The sequence below is a fragment of the Arvicanthis niloticus genome, chromosome 27 (genome assembly GCF_011762505.2).
Source record: "Arvicanthis niloticus isolate mArvNil1 chromosome 27, mArvNil1.pat.X, whole genome shotgun sequence".
Classification (NCBI taxonomy): Eukaryota; Metazoa; Chordata; class Mammalia; order Rodentia; family Muridae; genus Arvicanthis; species Arvicanthis niloticus.
Window position 1 is genome coordinate 19,531,542 of NC_133435.1, and position 14,368 is coordinate 19,545,909.

The 14,368-nt window shown below is 40.5% G+C and overlaps 1 protein-coding gene across 1 annotated transcript in view; it reads left to right on the forward strand.

The window, feature by feature from the left end:
* Hsd17b11 (hydroxysteroid 17-beta dehydrogenase 11) overlaps positions 1–14,368 on the forward strand; it is a 33,573-nt gene that overhangs the window by 1,410 nt on the left and 17,795 nt on the right. Inside the window, exons 2-4 of the mRNA XM_076926326.1 lie at positions 2,392–2,499; positions 10,830–10,961; positions 12,394–12,500. Coding sequence (XP_076782441.1) covers positions 2,392–2,499; positions 10,830–10,961; positions 12,394–12,500 — 347 coding nt within the window. The remainder of the gene's footprint in view (positions 1–2,391; positions 2,500–10,829; positions 10,962–12,393; positions 12,501–14,368) is intronic.

Below are 14,368 nucleotides of genomic sequence, written 5' to 3' on the forward strand. Positions count from 1 at the left end.
TCCCCTGAGTCTGGTGGAGAAAACAAGTAATTAGATATTTATACAATGAATGGAAGATGCAAACTGGGCCAGCATAGGTCAGCTGGCCACGGCCCCTCATAGTCATACGGTCAGGCACAAAATGGCCTCTGCTTCTTAACTGAGAAACTTGGCTTCCCAGGCCTTTAGGTTTCAGAAGGCCAGGGAGATGATAAGTTAAACCATGAAATAATTTGGCCAAGAGTCTAGTATATGGCATGCAAGCTAGTCTGAAATTTTATCCCTTAGCAAGAGTGATTTGGGTTGGTGGCTTCTAATTTACACAATTTTCTCTAAAGTGTATTTATCCAGTGAGTGTTGATGACCCTTACTGTCTTCTGGACAGTGTTATAATACAGAACTACAGATACCAGTGATGAAAACAGCCTTCAGGAGCTAAAGACAGGCAACCTGTACAGTAAAATGCACAACCGGGTGGCATAGCAATGAGAAGCAGGAAAGGCGCATGGACTGTGGAATGGGAAAGGCAGATTTCCAGTTGTCAACGTGGCCAGGGAAGGCATCAGAAGATGGAGTCAAGAGAGGTTGGGATTGTAGCTCAGTGTTACAGCGCTACCCCAGTATACGCAAGGCCCTGGTTCAGATCCCAGCACCACCACACACAAAAACACACGGATAACAAATTCAAAGCCTGGAACAGACTGAAGAGAGGAAAAGTCTAAGATCTGGATCAAGGTCTGAGCTGAGAATGTAGGTAGACGCCACCCACCCCCTCATGGCTGTTCAGTGTAGATAGCCCACTTGATTTCAACCATTTAGTGTGGAAAGAGGGGTGCACAATATTATACTAATAATGTTGAAGTACTAAGAGTTCAGTGGGGAGACTGGGTTAGATAAAAGGGTGGAGTGAACACTGGTTCTCTGAGTCAAATGCACAGACTTGGAGAAACTACCATTAGATGGCAGTTGGCTGTTTAAATAGTAACGGTTCTGCCAGAACCATTGCTTGTTTCATCTGTTCTACTAATTCACTCTGATTTGTGGGCTGCACATAATGCTTTAATTCAGCCTCGCCGTGCTTTCTAACATATTTGGGCTAATTGTAACAATACAAACACCTGTGGGGTATACAACCAAAACGTGGAATCCTGAGGGAACAGAGATAAGCACTAAGCACAAGGCCACAGGGGCCCTGAGGGAGGGACTCTGGGGGAGAGGTGCTGGGAGAGGGGCTCTGGGGAGACAGCTTGGTTGATAGCATGCATGAGGACCCAAGTTTGGAACTCCAGTGCCCACTTAAAGATCCAAGGGCAACAGGGCCAGGTCCTGTAAGAACTGCCACCAAGTGGGGAGCCTAGAGGAGCTGTGGAAGGGCAGGCACTGTGTGGGGGAGTAGGGAGTAACCCTGGAGGACCCGTGGACCTTATAGGCAAGCCAGTCCAGTAGACAGGGCAAACTCCAGGCTCGGTGAGAGACTGTTTCGAAAATAAATTAATAAATTATTAAATAAATAAATAAAATGGAAAGTGGTTGGAAAAGAAATTGTTGGCCTCTAGTTTCCATGTGCATGTACACCACTCACACAAGTGTGCACATGTGAACATGTACGCATACATGTACATACATGTATGTACGCATACACACACCACACATGCCAATGCATACACAATCATACAATGCATGTACTCACAGGGACACAGGCACACTTGTGTGTGTGTGTGTGCATGTACACACAAAGGAGCTGCTCTTGTATGTCATCTGAAGTGTGTTCTGCAGTTGATTGTAGTCCCCTTAACTATCCGAATCACTGTGACTTGATTGATCTGATCGATGCTTCTACTGTGCTTGTCAGAGCGCTGTCCCATCCTGACTTTTGACTGTGCTGTATTTTGCTACAAATATTTGGGGGGAAATGCCTTTAATGCACCTGAGAAACAAACTGTTCCACTCGTCAAAAGGAATATTCTGCTAGATTAAATTTTATTTTTATAGTATGCTACTAGAAAAGTTAAAAAGAGGAATATGACTCTTATTACCCTTTTGGAGAGACCTAAGGCCAGGAGCCTCCATTCAGGGTACTTTGGTTTTGACTCCTGGAGGCAGTGTTTGGAGATGATTTCTACTGAGGAGGAATCCTCTGACCACCAAGTAGAAGAGGGTGGAGAGGAGGTATGGAAGGAGGGACTAAAGGACAGCGGTTAAGACACTGACAGCTGTGGTCACTCGAGAGAGTGCGGATGCCTGGATGAGCAGGTGTCAAATCATTAAAGACCAGTGAGCTGCTTAGGTTAGCTTGGTTTCGATAATCCGCCTTGTACTTTAATAGTATGTCTTCTACTTGATCCCCGGCTTTTGGTGATGTGTCCCCATCACTTACATTCTCCATTTGCTCTCTTCATGTTTTTTTCCTAGAATGGCATCGAGGAAACAGCTGCCAAGTGCAGGAAGCTGGGTGCCCAGGCCCATCCCTTTGTGGTGGACTGCAGCCAGCGGGAAGAGATTTACAGCGCTGCGAAAAAGGTAAGATTCCACGTGTCCTTAGAAATATGTTGGGGGAGCTAGGAAATGGGTTGGAGATAGCTGCATTTGCTCATCACACAGAGTCATTGAAAACCATTGTGGCTTGCATGCCCCAAGACTGTGTGTCTGGTTAATGACAGACCTGGAAGTACACCGTGCACCTGAGAGACTCGGACTTCCGTGTGCTCTACAGTCTCCCAGGGAACTTACTGACTGTATCCTCTCTTGAGGAAGGAGGGATGGCTCCGTAGGTAAGACAGTGGTTAAGCATATCTGTTACACAAGCATGACAACATCCATATGTAAGACAGCCACATGTGCCTGTCTTAAGGTTTAATGGCTGCCAGCCTGGCTTGGAGCTCAGGCATAGACTATCAGGGGAATAAGGCAAAGGGCAATAGAACAGGACAACTTCGTCCTCCTCTGGCCTCTGTGAGTGTACATAGCACATGTACCTACATGTACACTACACACACATCAAACACACTATACACAACACATACACATCACACTATACACAACACACACATACTACACACATTGCACACACTGTACACGACATACACATCACACACTGTACACTAACACACATCACACACTATACGATACACAAATATCACACATTATACACAACATACACATCACATACACTGTAAACACACACACATACCACACACTATACACAACACACACATCACACACTACACACATGTCACACACATCACACATACTATACACTACACAAACAAATACAGACATACACCACACACACTATACACAACACACACACGTATTTGGGAGGTATTATGTGGCAAATTTTAGCAAGTACAAGGTCTGGGCATCAATCTCAAGAAAAAAAAACACCAGGTGTGTGTGTGTGTGTGTGTGTGTGTGTGTGTGTGTGTGTAGAAACATGCATACAGGTCAGCCTCAGATCCAGTGGTTCTCTTGCACTAGGATAGAGCAGAATCCAGGAATCTATACCTTTAGCACCCTGTGCACTTCCCTCCCTCCGCCATGGTCTGATACTGTGGCCCTTGATTGTCACCAGCCACTCCTTCCCTCTGCCATGGTCTGATACTGTGGCCCTTGATTGTCACCAGCCACTTCCCAGCACTGACAGTGTCTTCTGAAGCCCAGTCAAGGATGTGGGTCTGAAACTCACAGTATCAGGGTTTTGTTTGAATGACAGGTTGATCTCGTCCCACCAGCCATGGCCATCCTCCTTTACCTACGCAATAAATACTCTCTGTACAAAATGTGCTCTCTTTTGTGCCTCGTGGAGGAGGGTCATCAAAGTAACAGGCAAAATTCTCTAAAATTTGCATTTCTACCAGAGTAATCTGACCTCTTCCTCAGCTAAGTGGACACAAAGATCCCAATTCAACCCAACCCAACTGAGAGTCTCTTTGTTTAGATTTAGATATGGTTAATTTTTTTCCTTCTATTTTTAAATAGTTTCATTATTTTGGATTTTTTATTTATTTACAACTTTTTTGACATTATAATATGATTACATCATTTCTCCCTTCTCTTTCCTCCCTCCAAAACCTCCCATACACTCCTTCTTGGTCTCTCTCAAATTCATGTTTAGGTGTTTGAGTTGATGAGATTCTATAGACATGGCTTCTAATATTAGGAGACACAGGTTCACAGCGAACTCACAGACCCTCTGGCTCTTACAGGTTTTTTGCAGTGTTCCCTGAGTCTTAGAATCAAGATAGTTTTATAGAAGTATCTGTTGGGACTTGGCTTTACAATTCTGCATTTTGATTGGTTGTAGTTTTCTGTCGTGGCCTCATCTGTTGCAGAGAAGTTTCCTTAATGAGGGGTGAGGACTACATTTATCTGTGGGATAAGGACAAGTATTTAGAACACTCCTAGGAATTATGCTGGTTTAGTAATGTGTGTAGGCTCCCCTCCAAGATCCATGACTTTACTACCCCTGAGTATTTAGCTAGGTTTCCAGTACAAAACATTAGTCTCTTGTTGAACAAGTCTTTAGTTCAGTTAGGGAGGTGTTGGTTACTGACAGGTTACTACTGCTGCTGTGAAGAAACACAATGACCAAAATCAACTTGGGGAGGAAAGGGTTTATTTCGTTCACAGTTCCATATAACAGTTCATCATCAAAAGTGGGAAGGACAGGAACTCACATGGGGCATGAACCAGGAGGCAGGAGCTGATGCAGAGGCCATGGGTGGTGGGGGAGGATGCTGCTTACTGGCTTGCTACCAGTGGCTTGCTCAGCCTGCTTTCTTATAAAACACAGGACCATAGCCCAGATGAGATGGTACCACCCACATTATTCTGGGCCTCCCCCATTGATCACTAATTAAGAAAATGCCTTACAGTTGGATCTCAGTTGAGGCTCCCTCTCTGATAGCTCTAGCTTGTATCAGGTTGACATAAAACCAGCCGGTACAGTTACCACTAAGGTGTGTGTGCCGCTGCTGTAGCTTATAGTTCTCATGCCTTGCTGGTTGGTGTTACGGTTCATGGGTATCATAGTTGGGTAGGACTGTTGATTGCCTCCCTCCTTTGGAAGCTGCATGGTGCCATCTGCTACCATAGAAGCTAGGCTTCAGGGACAGGGCATTTAGGTCAGTTCCTGTTCAGATGCATCTAGGCCCTGTGTCTAAAAATGTATAGTATCTTCAGCAAGAATGACTTACCTATTTGGTCTCTGAATAACAATAGAACTATGACTAAAACAATTTGTCTTTTGATTCTTTGGTTTTTTTTTTTTAATTCTTTACATATTTTCTCCTATTAATCCTCTGTCAGATGTGTAACTGGCAAAGAGTCTCTCCCATTCTGTGTGCTTCTTCTTCACATGACTCTCTTTCTTTCTTTCTTTCTTTCTTTCTTTCTTTCTTTTTGTTTGTTTTTTGTTTTTTCGAGACAGGGTTTCTGTGTAGTCCTAGCTGTCCTGGAACTCACTCTGTAGACCAGGCTGGTCTTGAACTCAGAAATCCACCTGCCTCTGCCTCCCGAGTTCATGAGATTAAAGGCATGTGCCACCACTGCCCAGTGATTATTTCTTTAACTACACAGAAGCTTTTTTGTTTTCTGAAGCCCCACTTGTCAAAGGTTGGCCTTAGTTCTTGGGCAAATGGAATCCTATTCAGAAAGTCTAGGTACCACCTTTGGACATGCAGTTTTCCCAGCACTGTCTGTTGAAGATGCTTTCTTTTTTTTTTTCCAGGCTATGTTTTTTTTGTTTGTTTGCATCTTTGCTAAATATTAAGTGTCTAGAGGTACATGTACTCATGTTTGGGTCTTCAATTTTGCTCCATTGTCTGCTTGTTGTTTTTGTTACTATAACTCTGTGATGTATCTTAAGATCTAGAATAGTAATTCTTTCTAGCATGATTCTTTTTGCTCAGGAATGTTTTGGCTATCAGCGATCTTTTGTGGTTCCATATGAATTTTAGGATAGTTTTTTTTTCTTTTTCTGAAAAATGAAATGGGGGCTTTGATGGGATTGCATTGAATCTTTAAGTAGCTTTTGCTAAAACAGTCGTTTTCCTAATGTTAATTCTTCCAATCCCTGAGCGTGGAATGTCTTTCCATTTTCTATTGTCTTTTTCTCTCTCTCTTCAGAGGGTCAAAGTTTTCGTTTTCATGGTCCTTCGCTTCCTTAGTTGAATTTATTCCTAGATATTTTTTTTTTTGACGTTATTGTGAGTTGAAATTCACATGCCCACGATCTCCTTTGTACATGTTTGTTCTTGGTGAATAGAAAAGCTATTGATTTGTACAACTTGATTCTGTGTCCTGCTGCACTGCTGAGTTTATTTATCATCTCTAGTTTTCTGGCAGAATTTTGGGGATCTGTAATATATAGTATCAAGTCATCTACAAATAGGGATAGTCTGATTTCCCCCATATCTGTGTTCCTTTCATTTCCTTCTCTTGCCTTATTGCTGTAGCTAGCACTTCAAGCACAATATTGAAAAGGAGTGGGGAGAGTAGACGTCCCTGTCTCGTTCCTGACTTCAGTGGCTTTGCTTCAACCTTTTCTCCATGTATGATGGCATTGTCTGTGGGTCTCTCATGTATAGCTCTTATTATATTGAGGCATGATCCCTCTAGCCCTACAGTCTCCAGGACTTTTATTATGAAGGTATATTGGATCTTGTGAAAGGATTTTTTTCTGCATCTGTTGAGATGATTGTATGTTTTTTTTGTTGTTAAGTCTATTTATGTGGTTTGTTACATTTATTGGTTTTTAAGTGTTTCAGGGATAAAGCCAGCTTGGTGATAGTGGGTAATCCTTTTGATGTCTGTCTGTACTCTGATTGCCAGTATTTTACTGGGCATTTTTGAGTCTGTGTTCATCAGGTATGCTAGCACGTAGTTTTTTTTTTTCTGCTGGGTTTCCTGGTTGTGGTGTTCCAGTGTTTGAGTGTGGTGTTCCAGTGTCAGAGTTTGGGAGCACTCCTTAATGTCTCCATTTGTGTGAGTAGATTTGTGTGAGTAGATTAAGAAGAATTGGCCATTGATCTTTGAAAGTCTGGGCGAAGAATACTGCTGTGAATTCATCTGGCCCCGGTGTTTTTTGTTTTATTTTATGTTTTTGTTATTTTTATTTATTTATTTTGGGTAAGAGGCTTTTTATTATTATTTTGATCTCCTTGTTTGCTATGGGTCTGTTTAGATGGTTGAGGGGTTTTTGGTTTAATTTTGGTGGTTTGGTTGAATATAAAAATTCATCATTTTTTTTTTTCATGTTTTCAAAAATAGCTTAATGGTATGCAGGTTTCTAAAAATATTCCCCTGTGTTATTCTGAGTTTCTTTGGTCTCTGTTGTAAAATTTTCCATGTTTATTTCTGATTTTGTTAATTTAGGTCCTCTCTTTCTCTCTTTTGGCTAGTTGGGCCAAGGGCCTGTCTATCTTGTTTATTGTCTCAAAAACAGCACTGTTAGATTTGTTGCACTGCTTGTATTACCTGTTGTTATTGTTTCTGGTTCCTTGGTTTCTGCTCTGATTTTTTTTTTTTCTTCCCATTTAATTGGGTTTGGATTTGGTTTGTACTTGTTCTACATTTCTTAGTTGTATCTCTAAGTCATTTATTTATACACGTTCTGATTTTTAATGCAGCCACTTATAGCTGTGCATTTCCCTCATGAGACACATTCACACCGTACCCGAGGCTTGGCTATGCTGTCTGTTCATTTTTATTTGGTTCTAGAAAATTTTTTGTTTATTTTTTTTTTTAATTTTCTCTAAGGCCCACGCCTCATTCAGTAATGTGCTTTTTAATCTCCATGAGTTTGTGCGTTTACTAAAGATTTGTCTGCTGTCAATTTTAATTTTTGTTGCTTTGTGGTCAGATAGAATACAAGATGTGATTTCAATCTTTTTGAATTTTTAAAGATTTGCTTTGTGGTCCAACTTAGAAAAGTTTCTATGTACTACTACATGGATTGTACATTCTTTGGTGTTTGATTGGAATGTTCTGTATCTGTTAAGTCCATTTGATGTATGATGTAGTTAATTCTGGTGTTTGGTTCAAAGGCTCATGGAGATTATGGACCTGTGGGTATTGAAATCGCCTACTAATGTTGCATTGCTATTAAACTGTGTCTTTAAATCCAGCAGCAGTAGTTGTTTGTTGTCTCTATGAAATTGAGTGCCTCGGTGTTTGGTACAGAGGATAATAACATCTTCATGCCTAACTGTCTCCTTGATTAGACTGGTGTGTCCCTCTTTGTCTCTTCTGACTGGTTTTAGTTTGAAGTTTACTTAGTCAGATTATAGTATAATCTCTCTGTGTCTATGAAACGTACTGGGCTATACAATAGAATACCCATGTCACAGAGCTATTGGTGGTAATTAAATTAATTAGCTATGTGAACTACCTAACAATTCAACTGCCAGCATGCTTTCTGCACTAAGAAACATGCAAATTTGGCAGCATTTCCACTCTGAAGGGAGAATAGATAACGAAAAAGGGTTTTTGTTGTTGCTTTTGTTGTTGTTTTAAGCATCTGTAAATAAATTACTAAGACTGTTACAATCGAGAAACTTCTCAGCTTTCTGGACCTAAGAATGTAAGATTATAGATTAAAATCCATATGTCCCTAAATAGTCAATTGGATTATTAAACATTAAAAACCTTTCTTACAGACACAAAACTGTAATGTTTTACTAGATAAATATACTACACACACGTCCTCTAAATAAATGACTGTTTTTAAAGGAGAAAAAGTTGATGGCATTTAGGGACATTCTTCAGTAACATGAGACTGCAGTCCAAGGACATTACTAACAATTCTCATTCTGTGATAGAGACGTGAGGATTGACTATGGATAAAGGTCAGATACTGCAGCGTGGCGATTATCACCTTAATTACACCCTGATATGATTCAGCCCTGACTAATGAAACCTCGGCTTGTCAAATGAAGCTTCCCCGGGCACTGGTGAACCTTTGTTCCCTGGCAGCCTTTCTGTGTGAGGTCCTTTGTAGAGATCTGGAACAGTTCAAGTTCCTCCTTTAAAAGCCTAAACCATTCTATTGGCTCCTGTTTCTCAAGTGGGCAAACAAGAGCATCGAGTAAGTTTTGTGGTGAGCATCAAATACAAAGATGAAACCACCTAAAAACAAGTTCGGGCAAGTAAATGACCCCACGGGGCGTTTGCCACTGTCCCTTCAATCCCCAGCATACCATAGCCCTAACTCTAAATCATGACAACTTTCTTAGGAGAAGCTTAGCTTTTTATTAGAGCCCAATATATAGCAGAGTACTGTCTGACTCTAGGGTGTACACAGTCAATAAGTTTAGCTGCTCGTAGGCTAAACAAAATTCTTATATGATTTCCTTGCACTGCTAGACCTGTCTGTTATGCTGCTCTGGTCTTCTGAAAAAGAATCTAAGCTTTGGGGGTCTGCGAACTTTCTTATTTACAGGTGCTGTTAGTGATTGCAGTAGAATCCAGAAGATACAGCAATCACTTGGAAAACAAATACATCACCCTAAGTTCTTCCTTCTTGAATATGAATAGGCCTTCCTGCTCAAAGGGTGCCTTGTACAGCCCTTGGCAGGCAGCCCTGTTGTCTTGCTTATATTTCCTCAGCTGAAATCATTTTTCCCAGTGCAGCAATAACCTTTGAAAGCTGCAGTGGCTTATATAACAATATAATCCCTTTGGTTTCTCAAATGTTCTTCCTTCTGAACTGATACCAAAGGGAAAAGTTAATCATCAAGGGGAAAGACTTACATGGTGTGGAAGTTTTTGTTTGTGCTTTTGCTTTGTTTTGAGACTATGTAGCCACAGCTGGTCTAGAATTCTTTCTATAGATTATATTGGCCTCAAACTCACAGAGATCACCTGTCTCTGCTTTCAGAGTTATGAAATTAAAGGTGTATACCACCATTTCCGGCTATATATAATATTTATATTATTTCCCTCATATATATTTCCATATAAAGACCTTCTCAGATGCCTCATAAGGCCAAAAAAAGAATCTACAAACATATCCCTTGGACATAGGTATAACTAGATGTGGATCAATGACATAATAACAATAGCTCATTTGCTCCAGATAGTTCATTTACATGTTTTAGTGTTTCCACAGTTATACAACAAGCTATATTCTTAACACTGTTTTAATCACTTATTTAAAGTCCAGAGAGCATAGTCAAAACTCTACTCAAGGCTGACCAAAGCTCCCCTACCCGACACTCCTAAGCCCTTTGCCACCTCATGGAGAATGAGTGGTGAGCAAAGTAATCATAGAAATAAGGTAGCATAAGATGTGACCATCTTAATAGCATAGTCAGTGTCCCGTGATGCCTCGTACCTGCCCTAGAATCTGCTAATACATTTAACTCATTTCTGCTTACCTTTTGAAGAAGCATTTAAAAATCAATGCTATTTATCCATATATCCCTTTAGCCATAGTCAAGAGAGTAAGGTCAAGAGACTAAATTATAAAAGAATTCTAAACAGAGCCACTTTGGGCATAAGCACTAAGATAGAAAGTGTCTTTTACACCATGTTGGCATAGAGGTAACAAAATTGCTTCCCCCCCCCCATGCCTACTAGATAAAAATGTATCTATCCTCTTGGGGGGCTGAAAAGATGGCTCAGCCATTAAGAGCACTGACTGCTCTTCCAGAGGACCTGAGTTCAATTCCCAGCAACTACATGGCTTCCAATGTCCTCTTCTGGTGTGTCTGAAAACAGCTACAGTGTGCTCACATACATAAAATAAATAATTCTTCGAAAAGAAAACGTGTGCCCTTTTAATGATCAGAATATGCAAATCTACAGCCAAACCACTTAATGGATATGGTTTTCTTCTTTGATGGTTTAAGGTAAAGGAAGAAGTTGGAGATGTTAGCATTCTGGTAAATAATGCTGGCGTTGTCTACACTGCAGATTTATTCGCTACTCAGGACCCTCAGATTGAAAAGACTTTCGAAGTCAATGTGCTTGCACACTTTTGGGTGAGTGTGATTCCTTTTATAAAACATTTCTTTTTGAAGACTCAAAAATTAAGTGTTCATTTCTAGTGATATGACTCCAGTTTACCAGCAATTGCACTTCCAAAATTAATAATGAGATAAATAATTGTAAGTTTCAGTTATTGTGGGTGTTTCAGTTCTTCTGACTTTTGGCATCAAGATCTCAGGTATCACAGGCTGGCCTTAAACTCAATATATAGCTGAAACTGGCTTTGAACTCCTGACCCTCCTGCCTCTGCTTTCAGAGTTCTGGGTTTGCAAGCATGCCTCACCATGCTAAACTAGATTTGATTCTAAACTAGATTTGCACACCTCTCTTTGATGATACAGATAATACAGAAAAGAAATAGAGACCACCTGAGTCATTGTCTATGATAGTGTAGCAAGGGTGAGTGGGGCATGCTTTCATATTCTCTTGAGATCCAGACCCATATTATTTCCTGGCCTCAAAAGCTTCAGACTTTATAATGGAACTCACCATTTAAGCACACTAGTTGTGGGGGTTAGAGAGATGGCTCAGCGGTTAAGAGCTCTGACTGCTCTTCCAAAGGTCCTGAGTTCAATTCCCAGCAACCATGTGGTGGCTCACAACCATCTATAATGGGATCCGATGCCCTTTTCTGGTGTGTCTGAAGACAGTGACAGTGTATGTGTATGCATTAAAATAAATCTTAGAAAAAAAAAAAAAGGACATTTACAAAACATTCCTTTTTGTATGTTTCTGAAGATGCCATGTAGTTCCCAGAGAGCTAGTTTATAAAAGACCCCTTGGTATTTTCTTAGGTGTGAGCTTGGAGGGACTGGAGCTGTTGGAAATGCAGCTTGCTTTTACCCTGCTTTCCCCAGCCATTGATACCTATGTTCCTATGTTTGTGTTTGGTAACATATAGTGTGCTACCTCATTTGTTTCTGTATGTCCCCAGCACACAGTGGGGACTCAATAAATGTTTTATGTACAGATTAATTCATAGCCATTAGAAGATTGCTCTTCGCAGTGTTTTGAGATCATGATCAAATTAATGTCTAGTAATTTAATATACAATATACAATATATTTAATATATATAATAATATATAATATATTTAATATATACAATATATTTAATATACAATATATCTTCTTGTACGCTAGTGTATCGTTTCTATTCAGTATATAAAATGATTGAAGATATCAATGGTAAGAGGTAGCTGGTTAGGGAAATAAGTAGTTAGCAATTTAAAAACGCTTTTGGTGTGTGTTGCAGTTTTTCCCATATGACACGCTGTCCATTTGTCTTAAGCTAGTCTCGGTCATTGGAGGTTTTCATTTGTGTCAGGAACAATGTGTGGAAAGTATGGCTTTGTTTTGAAGTATTCTCCATGAGCTATGAACCAGAAATAATACATGGTTTCTTTTTAATAAAAATTATTTCTAGACCACCAAGGCATTTCTCCCAACGATGATGAAGAATAATCACGGCCATATTGTCACCGTGGCATCCGCAGCAGGGCACACCGTTGTTCCCTTCTTGCTGGCTTATTGGTGCGTGAGTACTTTTCCTTCAATGACTCTGATACTTAACCATGTGCTTTTATGTCTCATTAGTTTAATTTATGTCTTTGTAAACTTTTATACAAGGTGCACAGATATCTTACATAAAAATAAACTATCTATCTACCTATATACATGTCTGCACATTTGCACACATCTATAGTTACATTTACAGACATATACTAGATCTGAGTTTTGATACTTAATTTTTCTTATCCTATCTAGTGAGGATTATCTTCATCATAATCATATACTTGAAGTTGCCAAAATAGGAAGAGCTCCACAAAGTCTTGGGATTAACAGTATCATCAACTCTTAAGTCCTCTTTCAGTTCACTTCAAGGGCTATTCTAGAAGTCTCCGGAGGAATTACATGTAGGACAATCACTTAAAATATTTCCCAGGAGCTAGAGAGATGGCTCAGAGGTTAAGAACACTGTCTGTTCTTCCAGAAGTCCAGAAACCACATGGTGGCTCATAACCATCTATAATGAGATCTGGTGCCCTCTTCTGTCCTGCAGGCATACATACAGGTAGAATGCTGTATACATAATAAATAATTTTTAAAAATTCCCATGCCTTCTAGCCCTAAGGAAACACAACAGTAATGTTTTCACACAATGAAGATGGCAGTAAAATAGCTTATAAAGAGTCACGGCTTTTTGAAGTCGACAGAGGGTGTCGTCTGAGACAGCTGTGAGCACAGAGCAGTGGGTACACCTCCATCTGAGCTACGGCTCTGTGGTGTCCAGGCCATGCAGAACGCCCATTGTAGTTCCCAGCTGTCAGCTGCATCAGTAAGCTTACCTATCACAACTGTCTTCATTGGTTCAGCTTTGCTCAGTGTCTGCTCAGTGCCAGAGTTTCCACAGAGACACCATGATTTCTCCCAGCAGAAAACCTTCCCTTCAGGGGTTGTGGACAAGTAGGCACCTGAGCCTAGATGCTTCTAAGCAAACACAGTACTTTCTTTTTCTTCTTTCTTTGTGCCCCGCTCCCTCTTTCCTCCTCTATCCCTCCTTCTCTCCATCCCTCCCTCCATTCCATTCCTCTCTGTTTCTTGGTTTTTGTTTTTTTTGTTTTGTTTTGTTTTGTTTTTGAAACAGGGTCTCCTGTAGCCAAGCCAGGAATGATCTCAAACTTCTGATCCCTTTGGTTTTACCTCCCAAGGCCTGGCCTTGCATGTGTGTCAATGTGCCTAGTCTACACAGTGCTGGGGACTGCACCCAGGGCCTTGGGTATGCTTGGTGGGTACTCTACACTGAGCTGCATCCTGGCACTGAGCTGCATCCTGGCCTTGACACTTCCTTTTAATGGTAAAGCTTTTTAAAAGAATAGTACACATTTATAACAATGAAAATCAATTACTTCAAAGTAAATGCATCGATTGATAAAAAAGAGAGAGAGATTACCCCAGGAACCCTCTTAACGATTTCCTTAGTTACCACTCAAAGGTAACCACATACTGACTTGTAACTTAGTTACCACTCAGAGGTAACCACATACTGGCTTGTAACAACACAGGTTAAATTTGCCTACATTTGATCTTTATGTACATAGAATCTCTCTGTATTTGTGAGATGTACTTATAATGTCATTTGTGGCTATTGTTAAGACCTTAAGGTAAGTTACTCAGCATTTCTGTGTTTAATTTTTCTCGCACATAAATAGTTTAGCAGTATCTAATGTAAATCATATAATGAATGAACTCAGCACTGATCCTCCTATCCTGTGTATGTTTAGTAACAGGAGGGCACAGCTGGAGTTTCCCTTCCAGTTCCCGACACTCACACAGAACAATAGAGCATCCCCTTCCAGCTTCCAGAATACGCTCACTGGCTCCATGTTCTCTGATTGCTT